Here is a 20,349-nt window from a genome sequence, read left to right as displayed (position 1 = left end):
GAATTTCACGTAGTACCTATTGCATTGTTCAACGAACTGCGGAGCACAGTTGCATTACAAAACAGCACAGATGGCTTGTGCAATAGGATCGTGTAATTTCCCTTTCTCGGAACGGTTCCTTGCAAGCGGCGGTTTCCTGACAAATGAGGTTCGGCGTCCACTCTGCGCTGAACCTCGAAATCGACTGGTTTGACATGTTGTAGAGAAAATCCAGTTATTCTGAGTCCACTGAAATGTTTATTTGCAGGGAAATCGACGCCCCCTCCAAGAGACCATTGTATGCATTGTGCGATGCAAAGAGTATAAATCAGTCATATAGTAACAAGAATCCCTCCCAGGTCATACATCATCTTCTGGAAAGATGTCATTCTCACATTTGTTTAATTGCATCACGGCCAGTTTGCACGTTTTGCCTCCTGCTGCTTGTCTAGCATTGTATGCATTTCATGTATTTAACGCTTGAATACTGTTATCATTGTCCCGTGGAGCTTTTGGTGTCATCACAACAAATCGTGGCACAGAGAGCACGGAACCTACGCCTGGGCATACACGTCATCAATTCAGCCTTTGCTTAAAATGGAGATATGAAAGTACGGGCACTCCCATGACACCTGTTTACTACACAGAATTGCCGATAAGCTATCATTAAAAGTGATTACATTCTGCAGGTTAAAATTCCGGCACTCTCCCTTTCAAATTAAAAAGTGCAGGTACTTACTTATTAACTGACCAATTAAAGGGAGGATTCTCCTGTTAAGGGGCAGACCCTCCCTAGTTAAATGAGTCAAAGCCTATTTTACCCTCTTTTTATTTTTAGAAAAAGAAATGCCTGTCTGCCAAATCGCTAAAGGTCGGCATTAAATCATTTACTTCAATATAAGGCGCGTCTCATTATAACGTTGTTGGCTTGGGAGCTGCGTGATTACAGTGCTCTGCGTGTGCATGTGCCGCGGCATGGGCTTCTAGGTCGTTTCCCTAATTAGAGGTCAGTTCAAAAGGGGCTCGACCTCTGTGGTTTGTGGCGCATGGCTAGGTGCGAGGTGTGCGAGCCCGGATGCTTCCGTCCGAGAGAGGCTGGAAGCAAGTGAGCGACAGGCGAGAAGCAGGCAGAGCCCAGCCACACTGTACTGACTGTACAGTATTGTCAGAAGCTCGGCTGGGAGAGACCCGCCCCTGCACACCCATTGGATGCGCGGGAGGAAGCTTGCAGGCCGCTCTCGCGAATGGGCTATGGGGCGGTCTGTGAGGAGCAGGTGCCGCGTGGCCAATGGCGAGGCGGGCCGCCTGGGTCTGGCAGGCAGCCCGGGCGTGCACTATAAAAGGTGCTGCTGTCAGCAGCAGCGCTGCTCAATACTTATATGCGACTGTAAGAGAACGGGGAGAAAGAAGCAAGTCTGTGAGGGAACAGCTACATCTGTCAGACGCGAGCAAAAGAAGACTGCCCGAGGAAGGACGTCAAAAAGACAGCTGCTGTTATTGGCTGCAGCAGAGACCCCTGTATCCCGTGGATGGATAGCTGCTGTCACAGGTTACAGGAGTGACTTGTGTCAGAGGAGAGGTTCCAAGACACGGCTAAATCTGCTCGAACCAAGCTTCGGTCGGGAGCCAAGGAAGGAGGACGCGAGTCTGAAGTGTGGACGCAGGCAGGGTGTACCCGACGCCCCCGGGAGCCATGAAAGCCTTCAGCCCGGTGCGCACCGTGCGGCGGAACAGCCTGTCGGAGCACAGCCTGGGGGTCCTGGCCCGCGCCAAGCCGCCCTCGCCGCTGGAGGACCCCCTCAGCTTACTCTACAACATGAATGACTGCTACTCCAAGCTGCGGGAGCTGGTCCCCAGCATCCCGCAGAACCGGAAGGTCAGCAAGATGGAGATCCTCCAGCATGTCATCGACTACATCCTGGACCTGCAGCTGGCGCTCGACGCGCACCCGGGCATGGCGGCAGGTGGCAGCGGGCACGCGCAGCAGAGGTCGCCCTCCGCCTCCAGGAGTCCGCTCAGCGCCCTCAACACGGACATCAGCATCCTCTCTCTGCAGGTAAGAGGCTGTGTGGGCATGGTGTGACATGAAAGGACGCGAGTGGATGGACTCATTGTAATTTGTAGGGAGACGATTATCCACCTCCCGACCATACATGCCATATATTGGACATTGCCCATTAGATACATCGAATCACTGTAGTGCTGGAGCAAAGGAGTGTGAGGTCCCTAATTGCTTAGATGCTGGGCAGGCAGTGAGGTGATTTATGTTTTTTGCCAGAACTATGCTCCCCCCCCCCTCATTGGAAGTATTGTGACACTTCTGGACCTCCCCCCACAATTTTCTATTGAAAGAAATGTGCAAATCCTGAATACGAAAACTTGTACTTTCTGCTGGTGCTATAGGGCCCCATAAACTCCATTTATGGTTGCAGAGATTTTGAGAGAATCGCTCCACAAACTATCCTGCAACTCGCGATAGTGCGCCTCTTGCATGACCTTGTATAGTGTCTGTAGCATGTAGAGCCGAGTTGCAGTATCTGCTGCGTCCCGGGGTGCGGGTCCTGGAACACCCAGCTCTTGCTATTCAAACTCTACACTAAAGTAAATTATTGAGCGGTGCTCGTCCCAGCAGCGATTTACTCCGCTGTCGGAGGTTGAGGTATATAAAGTGTTGTATCGTGACCGTGGAGAGTATGTTAGATATGAGTTATCTAAAACTTTATTTTAAAGCGGTGATTATTTTCATAACATCGCTGTTTTTGCATCAAAGTTTAATGTTGTCTCCCGACATTTTTTTTTCTCCAGGCATCTGATTTCCCCTCGGAGTTATTGACGACGAATGACAGCAAGCCAATGTATCCCTGAACCCACGGTGAGTATCGCAGGCTTGGAAAGTGTGGGCGGTGTGTAGTTTAATGGGGAAGGGTACATACGCTGGAACCGGTAACTGAAGCCCGGAAAGGTGCCGAGCCCCTCAGGACAAAGTTGAAAGTTCCATTAGAATAGAACTGCACGTATTTATTGTAACATTAGCCCAGTGGTGTTAGCGCCTGCTTGCAGAGACCTGCGTGTAACCTACTGATCACTGGTTCGGTTCTTGCCGAGAGACTTACCCTGTGATCAGTACGTGATCGATTCATCGCGTCATGATCATGGATATAAAGAAACTTCATAGATCGCAACGATACCAAGCCAGTGTGTCTTAGACTATAATCTTTATGTGCCCTAGTTACATTAGGGGAACCTGGCTTTCTGTGGCTTTTGTGGAATTTGCCTTGACTAGTCTGTCACCAAGGGCATCTACAATCCGTTGATGTGAACTACAAGTACCAGCATGCAATATGTGTTAGAATAAAGTCACAGGGTAATGTACCCTTGGTACTACGCAGTATATGTTAGCCTGGCTAAAGTAATCCTAGGAGCCATGGTTGTTAGTGTTCTTTCGCACTCGTTGGGCACAGTTAGTCAGTATTTGTGTAATGTTTGTTCTGCCACATGTCCTGGTATGGGTTGTTTTAGACTGTGACATGCACTGCAGGACACTAGTGAATGCACCCTGACAGTGAGTGTCTGCTCCGCAGTGGTGTCAAAGCTTGCCTTTCTGGGACAGACAGGTCATTAAGCTTTACCACTGGGTGCCCAGCTCTACCACATCTTCCCATGCGCAGGGGTGAAGCGAACAAGTGGCTCTATTTAATCAAATAATTCATGCAAGCAGCAGTCTGGCGCCTGCAATCACTGGCGCTTAAACAGATCGCGCTGGGAGGGGCCGTACTGTGGGGGTTTAATGTTTGGTTTACGCTGTGGAAAGCTCCCCCTTGTGTGTATGTGTGTGCCTGCATCTGGCTGCCACGGTGCTGCCCGATGTTGAGTGTTTGGCTGAAGTGTTCAAACTGCGGCTTCCTCCCTGGCGCCAGTCTGTCCCGATCTGTGCCCTGTTTGCATTCTCCTAAACACGCCTCTTTTCAATCTCTTGCAGGTGTTCAGCCTCACAGATTTTTTTTTCTTTTGCACAAGATTACGGCATCACGATCGCGGAGATTTTTTGTGTGTCAATCACCATTATGGGATCAACGTTGGAATCACTAGACTTTTGTTAATAATAAAGCTATGATACCGTGGAGGATAAACGCCTCCTTTCCTTTCCCCTGCTAAGTTATTCACCGACCTCTGGACTGATCAGTGTATTTATGAAGAGACTCTACTTCTCCAGTGGGGAAGGCTAACTTTTTATATACTATTCCCAGCATGGGGAGCGGATACCAGAAAGACTGTTTTGCCTGATTTCTTCCCACCCCCCTCACACCGCAGACTTTGCCTGTTTTTTAACTAAAGAAACAAAAGGGTGGAGCGTGAACCAAGGGATGGGTCTGAGAGTTCAGTTTTCGAGCTGTGTTTTACTGTGGGTCAGAAATGTAGATTTTTGACATGCACTAGGCTGACTAAGTGTACATAGACGTATAAACGAAGACGTCCATGGCAACTCTTTTGAGTGTTTCCTTGTATAGCGGCAGAGGTCGATTTCTGCATCAAAATGCGCAAAGATTTACTTTAATCATGCTGAACTTTTTATAAAAGTTCGGTTGTAAAACTTAACATTTTTATACGTAAATAAATAAAGGTGTTTATTGAAATGACTGTTTCTTCGGGGGACGGGGGGGATAACTCATTTTAGAATTGTGTCGCAATCTAACCCTATTTTTGGAAAGGACTCTGTCTTGCAGATTTGCTCTCGCGTCACCAAATAAGCAGTGGAGTCGAGCGCTTTTGCAGATTATTTCTGGGAAGTTCCAAGATTGCGTTCACGGGGGAAGTTCCAGTGTATATATTTGTAAATCGTGTGGCGGGACAGATGGCATCACAGTATAATTCAGCATCTAACCGCTAAGTGTTTTTTTTGGGGTGCTAATACGCCTTACAGAAACTGCCATGCTAGCTTGTTTCCACTGCTTACAGCTACCATTCCCAAAGTTTTGAAACCAAAATAGTCATTCCACAATTACTGCACACCTTAGTTAGCAGAAACGCCACCAGTCTCTGTACATAAGTTTAGATGCGGCATTACGTGTTCTTGGAATGATTTTCATCTCCAAGTCCCCCTTAAATAAATACATTGATGTGTTTCTTTGATTGGGGAGGGGTGGGGCTCTTAGAAAAAGGTATACACGGCTGCTGCTAAATACAATACTCGGTCCGAGAAGTACTACTGTTGGCAAATGATTAACAAGACTGAGCCCCAAGTTGTAAGATTTAGCCTTGGAAAGAGTAGGACTCGTCGCCCGCATAACCGGTGGGGTGATACTCGTCTGAGTTAAACCGGTATCCAGTATAACGGGCCACGCTGTGTAGGTCTGTGACGGCTCTGGTGGGGGCTCTTATTCTGAAGGAGAGGCCCGCGCGCCTGCCCGCGTCAGGCGGCCGCCGGGACTCTTACTGTGAAGGGCGCCTCACCTGCGCAGTCACACTCTAACCTGAAGGTGAACAGGTGTCCGAGCGGCGCCGCTCAGTCTGGAGCCGCTGCCCTCCCGCGCCCTTGACACAAAGCCCGCTCTCACGCGCGCACATCAAGGCCTGCCGCGAGGAGCCCGCCCAGCAGCCATCTCCTAATCCTCGCGGTGACCTGACAACCCAGCTGCTGCGGGAGAAACTTTCCCAGAGAAGGTTATCTCCCCCCAGCTCTGGCAGGGGAAAGGCCCCGAGGGGAGGGAGGGCGAGCACAGCGCCAAGAAGTTCTCACTGCCGCACGTGCGGGGGCCACAGACTTTTTTTGTTGTTGTTGCTTAGTGTGTATAGTTCATCCAGTTCCTTTTCCATGACAAACTACACGTATCGGAATGTGAAGTGAAAAGAGACCTGCATGTTTTACTTTTAACATCTCGCTAGGGGCATAAACGCTATACAGATGTAATAACCCTCCCATCTAGATAGGGCGACTTAACACGTTCCCTGACCATCACCTCGTCTTGTTTCATGCGTTTAGTCTCTGAGTTTCAAACGCTTTCACAAAAGAACTAAGGGGCAGATTTGCAAGCCCCTTGCGCCACTTTTGCGTCATTTTTAACATGGGGGAATGACGCAGGGGGGTTGTAAATCTGCCCCTAAGTCCAATAATTCATTGGTTCTTCGATGCACGTAAAATTGTAAAGGGAGACCTCAAGGTTGTACAAGTACACAAAAGTGGGTTTCATTAAGTTGTTCTAATACAGCAGGAAAAAAGAAGATGGCAGCATCAAGGCAGGGCCCTAATTTGAGACCCACCTGCGAAAACTATCTGGTTCCATCTAAGTCAACTTATTCATCTATTCTTATCTCGCAAGTCATTGAACATTTAGGTGCACACCAGCACGTGTTCTTGAGGACATCACTGCCGTGGTACAAATGTACCAGGTTGTCCCATATCATATAGCGCCTCCAGACAGCATTGGCTGCTTACCTAACATCATGTTTAAACTTTGTCTGAGGCCACAAGTCAGAGCAGGGAAGGCCAAAGTCAAGTCCGAGAAGGCCATTTTTTCTTTTTATTTAAATGCCAGGAATAGCTCAGGGGGGCATCGATAACGTGTGGCAATTCGGCTGCTATGGGAATTAGGACTAACAAAAAATCTAGTATATACGAGGCGTGAGGTGTTCCTGCAATAGCAAAACTGGTAAGAGTATCGAGGGATGCTGCCAGCAGATTCTGTTTCAGGCACGGCAAATCCTTCTCTTAGCTTAAGTCTATTTACTTATGTGCATTTATCTGCACAAAGAAAGGCAGGTGCGTTTGGCAAACACTGAAGCGTGCAGGGTTGGTAACTAACTGGCACCGTGTTATGAGGGTCTCTTTCCTCTAGCCTGGCATTTTAGCCATTATTTTGGATTTCAAGACCTACGTTTTAACTTTTTCCCATTTTGTGTACTGTAAGCCTACCTGCCCCAAGTTTCAGCATGTATAGTGCTGTTGTCTAATAAACCGGACTGGGAGAAGTGACCCCCCAATCCACTGAATCGGTTGCCATCTGTGCACTTGTCCTTCGCCGGCCACCATTTGTTGTAGTTCAGCCATTGCACACCACTGACTAGCCCTATACATCCGCACCATGTTTTCTTTTTCACAGCACACGGATGAACACTGCAACTTTGTGACAACAAAGTGTGATGTCTTGTAATAAACCCTATTCATCTTTTGACATCTGGGGCCTCATTTACAATATAGTGCGTAAGGCAGCGCAGCAAGCCTTCCTGCTGAACTGCCCTATGGCAAAAGAAAAGGGCAGGAATGCGCCACATCTTTGAGATACGGCACATTCCTGTCCTCTTTCCCTGCGCTGGGGCTCAATTGGCTGCCATGTGCCAATGCAGGCACCCTTGCACCATGTATCTGCATTGTGGGAATGATAGTTTTTGTGCAGGAAGACACCCCTTCCTGCACAAAAACAATCAATGGAGGAGGTTTCCTCCTATGTGTACTGCTGAATGCAGCGCACATAGAAAGAGGAATAAACAAAGAGAAATAGTTATTTCCACGTTGTATGTAGGCTTTTGATACATTCCCAGATGTACATAACGTAAATGTGGGAATGTGTCAAATGCCAGGGGTGTTACATGGGAACACCCACTGTAACGTCCATGGCATGCCTCACCATATCTACAAGGCCATGAAAAGCCACGCACAGTGTTTTACGCGACCTAGTAGATATGCCACTGCAATATGTGCTGTCAGGGCATTAAGAGTGACGTTCTGCAGCGGTCTTGTAAATGAGGCCCTAGAGATGTACACCAGTGCAGATGACCTTGGTCGAAAAGAACTATGTGCCAGATTTGTACCAGTTTCTCACGCAGTGCAGCAGCCACAAATGATGTGCTGAGGGAGAATGGCACTCTCCTACCCTCTTCCTAACACTGGCCTACAAATGTGCGGCTGTGCGCCACGGACACACCTTTGCACCATCGTGCAAGGGTGTTTCCATGAGTCTAGCATAGGTTGTGTACTTGAAGGATAACCTGTCAGTACAAAATACTATGCTTAGACTAATATTAACACTTTTCCCACTTTGTATGTGTGCTGCATTGTGCAGCACACATGCAAAGTCTGAAAACAGGTGAAAAAAGCATTTCTCCTTCCTAATGCCTATCGGAAATGGGGGCTAATTTTTTATGCTAAACCATCTCTACCTTTTTCAGTAAATAGGGTTTAGCGTCAAAAACTTTGGGTGGTTTGCCCATGTACCACCAATGTTACGCCCCTATGGTGCTAAGTAATGCTCATTACTTTCAAGTGGAAAATTACTTCCAAGTTATTTTCCCAACATAAAACAGGTTTTACGCTGGAAGGTAAATAGGTAACAAAATATTTAGCGCCGTTTTGCATCACTTTTGTGACGCAAACGCAGCGTTAAATCTTAATGAATAGACACCTATATTGGGTGGAGGGATTTTCAAACGTACATGGCTGCATTCTAATTGTCATTTCTCCTGCAACTTGTAATAATCATTTCTCACTTGTAGGTCTATATAAAGGTCTTGAAGCTATAAATAACTACGATTGCTAGATATTATCACTAAGTATTACTACTGAACGCAGTGTTTGTGGTTGTATTAACTATAGAAGGATGCGTACCTACTGTGCCAGGATTCAAACGTGCACGGCAGCATGGAGACCGAGGCCACGGATGGCTCAGAACGCCTTTTCTGATTTTGTAAAGTAAATAGTGCCAGCAGCCATGTTTGGAAATCTCCAGTCACAAGGACACCCACAGGACTGCCATGTGTGGGAATAGTAACTGTATCAGTTTTATTAATTTCAGGGGCAAAGTCCATACCAGGATTCTCCGTTAGGGAGAGATACTACAGTGGAGTGAGACTTCCCCTGTGGGGAGCCAACGAAACAGAGAAAAATACACATCGTCAGCACAGAAGTCAAAACGTGCTAAAAAGGATAAACCATGCACAACAGTGACAACCCTCCTTCTCAATCTCCCCTAATGATTCCACAACCGTTCAAACTTCACGCCTCAATTTTAGGAAGGAGCTGAAAACACCTGTGTTCTTTTAGGGTTTCTATCCCAACAGATTAGGAACCCCTCAACTTCACTGCCACCCAGAGTTGGCCTTGTAACCTGACACCCCAGACATCTATCTGATGAAGCGGAAGGGCTCTTCTGCGCCCTCCGCCTCAAAGCAGCCCCCTAGCCCAACACACCGGGAATATGCCCGAGTGGCAGGATCACCAGTCGGACATTAGGTGTCATTGGGCAGGCTTGCCATTTTCGCTTTAGTTGGCAGCAATATTGTAGGTCTAGCCCTGCGGCTTCTAGCTTCCATCGCCTCTCCACTTTTGCACACAATCATGTCACCCAATAGCCTGCTACAAAGTACAGCACACAGTTGCTTTCTGCCTTTGGGTTTATGCTGTTCAATGCGCAGGACCCTACCTACACGCTTAACATGTTTTAGTCTTTCCAATTGGCTCTATTTCTGCCCCAAACAAACACAGCTCTCCTCCACTACTCCCAATTTGCCCCATGTTTGGCCTCCAGACTGTCATTCACAGGGGAAAACTCACAGGCTATGTTTACTGTTGTCATGGGAAGCAATGTGACTGCACAGCCTGACTTGTATGACATTGAGGCCGCGCAGAAGGGCACTGGAAGGCAGCAGTAAACAAAGCATTACATAACGTTTTTATGAGCTGGTGCAGTGAAAATGTTCGAAACTTTGTGAGTGAAAGTTCGATACATACACAAGTATCGATTGCTCAATTAAAGTTTCCAGATTCTGATAGAATACTGCCCTGAAGACATTGGAGGGACACAAGTACAGACCTGGGACTCCTGCCCAGTTCCACCGTAGAAAATATATTTGAGGAGCACAGTGTTCATAGTTTTACTACTAATGACAAAACAAAGGCGTCATATATTCGCTTCCTGTGACAAGTCACTCGGGGTTACCTTCTGTGTGGGGCTGACCTGAGAGTTCAGTTTTCGTGGATGTTTTTCTGGTCAGAGGCCACCCTATGGGCATGTACTTTGCATCAGGAAAGATTAGTGGTTAAGGCATGGTTTCCAGTACATCTGGTTTCATGTCATACATTGAGAGGCAGCTTGTATTGATTTTTTTAATAACATTTCCAGTTGACTGTCTAAACAGCCTCATTTCAAGCATCTGACTCCTAAGTGTTTGTAGTAGAGATGGGTGAGGCAACACATTTACCAGGAGAGCCGAGCCAAGGATCTGGCTCGGATCTTAGACCTCTTGCACGAGCCGAGCACTGAACATGTTTGCTTTGTAAATCACACAAAAAACATCACGCACAATTTGATGAAGTTCACTTCAAAGTTCAAACAATGTATTTATTTCTTTAACACGTGAAGCTTCAGCATTAATACAGCACACAATAGCACTCCACTGAGAAATACTTATTAAAAATGATGGTTTTCGACATAAACCATGAGTGTATTAAGATGAAACACAATTGTCATATAAAGCCTGTACATGGCCCAGATTATTAAAAAGCAGCGTTATAGTGTATTAAATCGAGCACAATACTTTTTTGTACAACCGATATTCTGAACTCAAATTTTACCCCTTCACTGCGGCGGCTATTCCGCCGCAGTGCTAAGGGGACGGGGCGGCCGCACGGCGCTCCCGTGCTCGTGACGGTACCGCTCCGTCACGAGCCTCAGAAGCGCTGTGCTTGTGACGGAACGGGTCCGTCACGGCCCCGTCCGCCCAATAGAACGTTCAGCGCAGGCATGGAATTTACGCCGCGCGGTGAGCGGCCGTGGCGGAACCGTTCTGTCACCAGCACAGCACACCCGAGCATGCAAGGGGTTAAAAGTGCTTTTATTAGCAATCATGAAGAAAAACGTTTTTGTGAAATAATATATTTGCCTCCGATCACACAATTTAAGTGGGGACGCCGCAATGTATCCAAGTGTTTTGGTTTCACGCTGTACAAATCAGCCAGGAAATGGGTATCTATTTGTCTTTCCTTATGTTACGGCTATGTTTTCAACACTTTGTTTTTCTTCAGTTTTTAATTGTGTGAACCGAAGTAAAGTGTACATGAGCACCAGTTACATTACACAAGATCACATGCATTGTTTCTAGGCAGAATCACAAGATAATTGAGCCGATGCCCAGACTCGAACTGGGTTCCCCAATTCCAAAGTCAGTGACTCTGACAGTAATGCCATATCCTGATTGGAGGGATGGTGGCAGACAAAAGCCACATGAAAACTCGTCTTGTTAGGGGCTCAAGGGCCCACCAGGACCTCGAGCTGAGCCAGGCTTCAGGGTCGAGCCTGGCTCGAACTTTCAGTGGATCACCCAACTCTAGTTTATAGCTGTTTTCTTCAGAGGCTATTGATTAAAAAGAGACACATTTTCTGTGGAAAGGCAGGTCTGCTTATTTTTATTAGGTATGGTGTTAGCCAAGACCTTTTAATTTTACTAAAATTATATGTATTATATACCTACTTAAAGGAGCATTCACCCCCTCTCTTCATTCATTGGTCTTTTGATATGTCATTTACACTTTGCTTCCCCCACTACAGCATGCAGCAATGGGTCAGCGTACTTAAGCCACTGGCTAACTTCACTTTGATTGCATCAGAAACAATCCACCAAGCTTTGCACTTTGTTTTTGTAGTATAATTTTTAAACCACAAACTTTATTCTTCCCCTGCACAGAGAAAGGCTGACCAAGACAGTTTGTTAAAACCACGCATACACTACAGTGCGGAGTATACCCTAGGGTATCAGATTGCTACAAAGAAATCACAGTAGTCGGAACCTAGACAAAAGAATCTATTCTGATGTCGAGGAGTGCGCAGGCAGAAATCACCTGAAGGAGTGTTGTGTAAGCAGTCAGAGGCAAGGGTAGAGTGGAGAAATAATATTCTCTGAAAAAAATACTACAAATCAACTTGACAACCAAATCCCCCTATTTGTAGAACTGTACTTGGGTATTCATCTACAGTTTGATGATTTTACACTTTGGAGTGATGTCATAGACAATGAGCAACGCTTGAGTTGTTTATGATGTCACCTGAAACACCTGAGGTGGAAAACATCCAGCTATTGATACCTATCCATATGCAGTTTTATAGTGTGTACAATCCCTGCCCAATCTTCATGCCACTTGTACAACCCCACTCCCTGATCTGCCTTTGAGAGGAAAGTTAGAGATGATAATAGGTGCCCTGGGCAGCCATAAGCACCCCAGGGGAACACTCTGGAATGGATCTGGAGGCATTGCGATGACAATGCATTGGACATACTGCCTATCAGCTAAAGTGACGTCATGTTACCACAGTTAAAGACACCTGCCAGACATGTCTATTTTCTATAATAGGTGCCTATAGAAGCCAATGAAAAAACAAAGAATATTAAAGGTAAAAAAGTGAATGATATAAATGATACTGTATTGAACAGCCGCGGGCGGTCCATAGGGGTTGAGGGGCCACATCCCGTCATCTTTTGCCCCTCAAGAAGAGTGTCTGTCAGGCTGAGCAAAGATCAGCCTTACAAACATTCTTCATTTTCAGGTCAGGCAGCCAGGAGCTAGACATGTGCTAAATGCGCAGGCTGCTGGCTGTCTGAGCGGAACTTTGCTGGGCTGAGTATGTCGGTGATGAAGGGTGGTGTCACTCATTGCCTTCAACCTGAGCATTTCGGGGCAGATTTATGAAGGCCTTGCGCCGCCGGTGCGTCACTTTTTCCCATGTTAAAAATGACGCACCGGCGGCGAAAGGCCTTCATAAATCTGCCCCTTCAGTTTTAAGCCCTGAAGCACCCAGGGCCAAGTGTTAATCAGTGACACTTAGTCACAGAGTGGGGTGGGATCAGCAGTCTCTCTGACCCCATCTCACTCTGACAAGGCTGGGACTGCTGCCCTCCCACATTGGCTTACCTCAGGTCAACCAATAAGGGAAGGCAGCAGTCCCAAACCTCCTGGGACAAAATCCTGTACTGCGCTACTCCACACTATCTTTGCCGCACACTTACACATCTAAGGGCCTTGTTTTCTTCCAAAGCTCTGTTTCCATCGAAAATCTTATGTGTGGTAATTCCATAGCCAGTCAGTTGTTCCCTGGCTGGTGTGGAAGTGTTACCAACATTTAAGTCTACTAAGCCTCATCTGGCTGTCCCTCTTTCATCATAAAATTGTCGACGAGCTCCAGTTATGGAACAGGAGCATCCCGTCTGGTGCCTAACTAACTGACTGCATATGTGCAAGTTAAAGGGGTCTCTTTGGTGAACTGCCTGGAGAAACTACTCTTAGTAACAGCAGGAGAGGAATTAGTGTAAGCCACAATATACATATTTTCTTTCTGAGGCGTGGATCTTTTGAGCACGTCTTTGTAGGTGTCAGCCTCTAACTCACTGTTAAGCCTCAGGTATTGTGTAATTTGGGCGAAAAATTGTGTAATTTGGGCGAAAACACTTGAGACACAAGTGGCTAAAGGCAAACTGTTTCATTTTTACTGTTTGGTTGTGACTGGGTGGGAAGTTTGCAGTCAAATGTTTGCGTTTCCACCCACCCACGACATTCAAAATCGTGCACGAGGCGAGCTCATGGCAGAGTGAGCTGCAATGCAGTTCAACCTTAGCACTCTTGCATTCGTCTTGTGCAAACACCGAATGCACAACATCTGAACGGGCTGGAGCACGACCTCGTGAGTGCACAGTATGTTTTTACAGTGTGCCTTCCATTGGAAATAAAAAATTGATGACTTACTGCTTTTGGCGTCACCCTTTACTTTACGGGCTGTTCTTTGACAGGCTCCATCTGCCAAGCTCCACGACTATCCTATCAGTGAAATAAATATGGGACAACAGTTAGACAGGGACAGCTGAATACCTTACCATGGAAACAGAGATAGGACAACATTCTAAACTGCTATAGCTACAATAGAAAAATACTCCCAATTTAATTTTATTAACAAAGGTAATTCCAACATTATTACAATTCATTTTGTGTCGAGCGCACAGGATAAACGTACCTTTATTCTACAATAATATCGGTCACTATGGAGGCTTCTGCCATAATTCCTCTACTATTATCCAACCGTTGTTTGGGAAGAGTGAATATAAATATTTGGGAACTACTTAGAGGCATTGGATAGTCAAAAATGTCACCCCTCAAGGAAAAAAGCTATTCTCCGAAGTACTGTAGGTAAAAAAGGGCAACATACTTATAAGTACTTATCTGTGGTTGTAGATTCAAATGAAAAGCAAATTCCTAACACATAAAAAGGGAAAAAACCAGGTTGGAAAACAGTTGAGAAAAACACTAACAGATATGTGCAGCTTTAAATTGCATACACTGCCACAATGAATGGGTTAAACATTGGACGAGTTAGTTTCTAGGTTGTGAGAACTGTGTGTGAAATGTCAGTTTGGTGCAATGACTGATGAGTTCATTCATGACCAACTTATCATGCGGTGTAGAAGCAAGAAGATGGGAGAGAGATTATGAGCTGTGAAAAATCCATCACAATGATGATATAGTGCTAGTTACAGTGGTGGAACAGTCTGATTATTGCATGCGTCAGATAGAGAAAAGTGAATATAAAGACAGTGGGCACGTGTCTAGAATAGATAAAGAGGAAGTTGAAGTGCTAAGAACAACAAGACAAATAACAGTTTAATAAAAACTACGGGGCAGATTTATGTTAACTGGCGCATCCCCAGGGATGCGCCAGTTAACATGCGCCACAGTGCGCCACTGCTCCGCCACCCATGGTGCGCCGCATTTATGATGCGGCGCACCATGGTGCAAGGCAGCGAGGATGCGTGACGCATCTCTCGGCGTACGTGCGGCGCATTGCAGGAATCATGTCGCAAGTGCGACATGACTCCTGCAATGCACAGGAGCCACCTATTCTATGCATGCTGCATCACCCTTACGCCTGCTTCAAGCAGGCGTAGGGAATTGACGTAGAAAGTGACTGAGTGAAATCTCATAGATTTCACTCAGCCACTTTTAGGAGGCGTTCCTGCGCAGGAACGCCCCCCCCTGCGCAGGAACGCCTCCTTATGGCGCAGGGGTTTCCAACGTGACGCATCTCCTAGATGCGTCACGTTGTAAATAGGGCGCATTGTTTGCGCCGCCGTTGCGTCACATTACGTGACGCAATTGCGGCGCATAGAGGCGCAAGAGCCTCATAAATCTGCCCCTACATCTTTTAAGAAAGGTTATAAAATATGCACTAGATGTGGAAGTAATTTTCACAACTGACTTCAAAAATGTTATTACTGTGGGAAAGGAATGTAGGTTATGTGGATGCAAAGGTAATTTTGAGTGAAGGTGAAGGGGTATCAGGGAGAGAAGATCGACAATATTGGATATATGTTGACTAAAATAGAGTTTCAAGAGAGACATGTTGAAGGACAAGTGTATGTAGAGGAGAGTGTTCCGCTTAGTTTAGGGTGGGTACATCAATATGACCTGCATATAATTAGTAACCCCAGGGTACTTAACCAAGTCATGGTTGTTGAAGGGGTTAAATAAGTCTTCTCGTAAAAACTGGGTGAATTTCAAGGTCAAAATCATTGTGAAATCTGATGCTATTCAAGTACAGCATAAGTTGAGGAAGGTACCCATTGTGACCAGACAGGAGGTGAAAAAGATGTTTCACAACATGGTTACAAAATATATAATTTAACGCACTGAGAGTTCTAACTAGATTTCCCCTGTGTTACTCACAAAGAAATCAGATGGAAGTTTAAGATCTGTGTTGACCTTCACACTGACAACCAGATTGTTGTGGTTGACAATTACCCACTGCCAAACATCAATGAGTTGGTACTATTGCTGAAGGGGGGGCACTTTTTTCAGAAACCTAGATCTTAAGAGTGCATACCACTTAATTAAAATAGATGAAGATTCAAATCCCCTTACAGCTTTTATAACCATGAAGGGGATTATTCAATTCACCAGGATGTTGTTTGGCTCATCATCAGCGGCAAGTGTATTTCAAAGAATGATGGGGTATCTCTGCCTTCTCTACTACTTCACCACTCTACCACTTATCATCTCTCCCCCTTTCTTCAGAGAGCGGGAAAAGGTTGTGCAGGATTACATATTTATATGTTGTGATATGAGTGATCATGATAAACAAATATATCCGTAAGCATGTTGTCAAATACTTATTATTTATGTAATTAACTATATACAATTAAGCACAAATATAAGGAGTGTATACATTTTAACCATAAGTAATATATGCATATGAAAATTTGTTAAGCATAAATAAGAGAGTATATATATATGTTTATTAATAAATAATATGTGTATTTATACAAAGAGATGCACATATCTAAATACAGTCTCCAAAGGGGCAGTGATTCAATTAAGGACTGTGGAGGCTGGAATCAGAAATAACATCTCTATAATAGGTTACCCACCAGACCATCAACTGACATGATTTAATTCATAAGGATCTGAAACATTATCCCTAGTAGGTTTCTTTTGTTAACCTCTTTTTACTTGCAAGCATTTTTCAAGAATCCCTGCTTCCAGATTATTGTTTTACAGACCTGCACAGTTAATAAACATTCTTACACTAGGACTCCTTTAATTTGTTTATATTCAAAAATAATTTCCCAATCGTTAATAGACAGAAACAGACATTTATATATACAAACACCTCATTGTGTTGACATTTAATCTAAACATATAGACAAATAACAAACATTACTGACAAAAAAGAGTGGGAAAAGCAAACCAGTTTGTTGTGACAAAGTACATACACTTAAATTACATATTCACTAGTGACTGACATCTTGTGGTGACAGAACATAATTTATAACACATCTGTGACTTGAATCATTATTGCTTCATGATAGCACAAAGAACAAACATTGCTTTAAAAACAGGGTTGTGTGTCCTTTTTATTATGTACTGGGACCTAATAGCATTATGTCCTCTAATGTTTTTGAGCACTTTTGTTATTTAGCTGTCCTGATAAGGTCAGATATATCAATGGATGGTTTAATGTAGCACCCTTCCTTGTGCTTACTACTCAGTGCCTTATGTGCACTTGCGAAAGGTTCAACTGGGCTCTTGACCTTAGAATATAATACGCCGATGCGGTTCGACCTTCATGTATGGGCCTCAACGGTCTTTTGGTGGAAGGTCTTCTTCATGGCCATATGTTCTTTATATGGCCATGTGTGTTCTTATTAAAGTTGACCTAGCTACTGGTTTGGAAGCTAGATCTTTCGCGAAAGGGAATCTTCCATGTTGTGCTCAGAAAGGATAAGCACCTCTTCTTTTCTTGCTTTTGCCTTGCAATTACTCAGGTTGGCTGCCGGGGTGGCCGTTTTCTTCGCTTCACCTGGCGTCACACTTTCATGTCATGTATCCAGTGCACTTCCTGGTTTTGAGCATCGGAGGCCGGCGTTGTCGAGCGCGTCCATGCTCATGGCATATTTCCGGGTCGGCATGAATACATGCATCTAATCAAGGTATACAAGTTTACAAACACACATATATGCACCACTGGTGTCTCGGGCATTCTACTGCTACACATTAGTATTTTGAATATGTTGGTCATTTAGCGAAGTGACAGCTCTTGAGTAATCTTCTGAAGATAAGGTGGTTATCTGTGAATCTTATGATTGGGGGTAATAAATTCCATAGTTTCGCTGCTTTAACAGAGAAAGATGTTCCACTCATGGTTTTTTTCTAGTATGCTGGGATTTTGATTTGGGCACCAGTCTGGAGTATTGTATGTATTTTGTTCTGATGAAAAGTGGTCCTGTTCCATGTATTGCTTTGTGGATGATACAAAGCAACTTGAAAGTGGATCTTCTGGCAACTGGTAAACAGTGTAGGGCACTTAAGGCAGGCGAGATATGTGCGTGTGTCTTTATATCTAGAAGGAGCCTGGTAGCAGAGTTTTGAATTCATTTTAGTCTTTTCATACTTGATAGAGGTGATCCATGGTAGAAAGCCACTGGTGTATTCCAGTTTAGACAGTACATGGGCGATAGTAGCTTGGACCGTGTGTGGAAATCCTATTTTGAGGGAATTGTGGTGGATGATGCATCGCAGAGTTTTCGTAGTAATGAAGCTTGATCTTGCAAATTTTATCACTTGGGAATTCATTGATAGCTTAGAGTCCATGGTAATTCCAAGGTTTCTTACTCCGTTGGATACTTTAGGAGGTGGTCCCAGATCGTCAGGAAAGGCAGACAGTGGGTCATAATTTTTCCATTTGCCACAGGTGAGTATTTTAGTTTTGCTATAGTTATCTCAAGTACTTACAACTTGTGCCCTAAAGTAACTATAACCTGTGCCCTCTCATGCACAGTGTTATCATCAATGATGTCATATCATATATGTTGCAGTAATGTCATCAATGATATCATAGTATAGGTCACGAGTGAAGTAATATGTGAGGTAATTAGCAGTGCATGGCAAAGGTGTGAGCTATAGTTACTATAGAGCATACGTTAAAGTTACTTGAGATAGCGATAGCTTGTGAATATCAGTGGTTTTGTTAATTTAAGTGGTATGTTTTAACAGGCATCTACCCCTAACTATAACATCTTTTTAACCTTTGTTTTTTCAGTGAATTTCTAAGTTTTTTTTGTATTATTGAGTAAGATATATTACGCTTCCTAACTATAATGTCACCAACCTAATAATGTTTAACCTTTGTTTAATTCAGTGAATTTCTATGTTTTTTTTAAAATGTAAAGTAAGAAGTCCATCGCCATGCGTGGCATGGGTTGGGTGCCCAAAACCCCCATTGTGCATGACTAAGGGGACCTGCAACTAACTCCCCTGCAGGAGTCACACCCCCGTAGCACACAGCCTTTAGCTGTGTGCAGTGTGGTGTTGGGCACAAGGCCTGGCTTGTGCCCAATCCTCCCCACCGGCACTCTACACTCCTGCATAGCACAGCCTTTGGCCATGTGAGGAGAGGGGTTGGCCGCGCACGGCTGACTATGTGATGTAACGCTATAAAGGGTGTCAAATAAACAGTTATATTTAGATTCACTCATTTAAAATAACTCTGTTGTTAAATTCCAATTCGCCAATAACAACATATTTAGCAAAATGTTTAAAACAATGTAATTACACAAACATAGGATGTTCATTAATCTTCCTGCAAGTAAATGTAACTCAAGCATCCAGTTTTCCTTTATGCACAGGCCCTTTTGAAAACAGAAAAAAGGCAAAATCAGCTTGAACATTATTAGATTTCATTCCAGTTCATAATGTAATCAACCAACGGCAACGCTGGAACCTTTGACTCAAGAAATAGAGGCATTAGAAAACATTCACCACGTCTAGGTGTATGGGGAAAAACACAAGTGCATTTTTCATCCCAGAAATCAATTCCCCAGTAAGCTCCAATCCCAGAGAAAATGTACAAATTCATAGGCCAAACATGACCAGCAACGCATCACTTACTTTTTAATGTTTGTAACAAACAGTCAAAGGTTTAGGTTAATGGAGAGGACTAAAGCGGATTGTCATCCAAACATAGCTGTGTTTGGAATCAGCCTCCTTTTGACATCAGGAAGGAAACAGTAATTGGCAAAGCCAATATGTCTGGGTTTAATGTGCTTACACATGCAGTGTTAGCACAACTAGAAGGAGACACATGGGAGGTAGTCAGGCCAACATGAGTGAACACAGAGGGATATAGTTGTAAAGTAGTCCCTCGTGCAGTTTAATGCAAGCACTCATGTGGTTAAACAGCCAGTATCATTACGTGAGAGGTGACCAGTCCACTGGGGTGAGCTAGGGAATGATTAACAAAGTATCACCCCAATGGATGAAAAAGGCTGGTCGATGAAAGCCAACTGTTGTAAAGGGGCTAACCTAAAATCAGTTCTGTGTTAATAGTAAGTAATAGCTGTCAAAACCCAGACCTAAAAGGGTTCTATTTCCAGAACTCACACAAATGCATATCTTCTTGAAAGTCACAGCACTTCACCTAGATACTTAATACATCATCATAATTCTCCAAATCCATGAGCCATAAACTAGCTTAAGAATGCAAACAATATGCCACCTTGGCCTAAAACATATGCATGCCGGCCTTATCCTGACAGGCCAATCCTTGTAAATTGAATTCCAGTTGCAAGACCTCATTGAAACTTTTACTGGGTACAGGAGAAGTAGTTTTCCAGAGATAACCTTCCAACACATCCAATACTTAGGCGAACCCAGATTGGACTCCATTAAAAGGCCAAGGGAACCATTTTCTCCATGTAGACCTAATATCCCTGATACTTTCAATTAAACAAACACCTTCTCTCAGTTTGACTTCAAAGTGAAAACGAGCACCCAAGCTCACTAATTTGAAAAAGTTGAATCCCAAATGGCAATAGACCACTTCTAAAATGGACTTATTTGGGTTA

At 44.5% G+C, this 20,349-nt stretch overlaps 1 protein-coding gene across 1 annotated transcript; it reads left to right on the top strand.

Moving 5' to 3' along the window:
- Positions 1-1,342: 1,342 nt before the first annotated feature.
- On the top strand, positions 1,343-4,613 carry ID2 (inhibitor of DNA binding 2). Its single transcript, XM_078647836.1, has 3 exons — positions 1,343-2,035; positions 2,785-2,851; positions 3,959-4,613. The coding sequence occupies exons 1-2, from the start codon at positions 1,673-1,675 to the stop codon at positions 2,842-2,844; spliced, it is 423 nt and encodes a 140-aa protein (XP_078503962.1). The 5' UTR covers positions 1,343-1,672; the 3' UTR covers positions 2,845-2,851; positions 3,959-4,613.
- The last annotated feature ends 15,736 nt before the right edge of the window (positions 4,614-20,349 follow it).

Source organism: Lissotriton helveticus, chromosome 6, assembly GCF_964261635.1.
Source record: "Lissotriton helveticus chromosome 6, aLisHel1.1, whole genome shotgun sequence".
Lineage (NCBI taxonomy): Eukaryota > Metazoa > Chordata > Amphibia > Caudata > Salamandridae > Lissotriton > Lissotriton helveticus.
The sequence above is the reverse complement of the archived record's forward strand: the minus strand, read 5'-3'. Positions and strand labels throughout refer to the sequence as shown.

Bases quoted from the DNA above. Each gene is read 5' to 3' on its own strand.
- ID2 (XM_078647836.1), top strand. From the start codon at position 1,673: ATGAAAGCCTTCAGCCCGGTGCGCACCGTGCGGCGGAACAGCCTGTCG. The intron at 2,036-2,784 runs GTAAGAGGCTGT...TTTTTTCTCCAG, and splicing joins TCAGCATCCTCTCTCTGCAG to GCATCTGATTTCCCCTCGGA.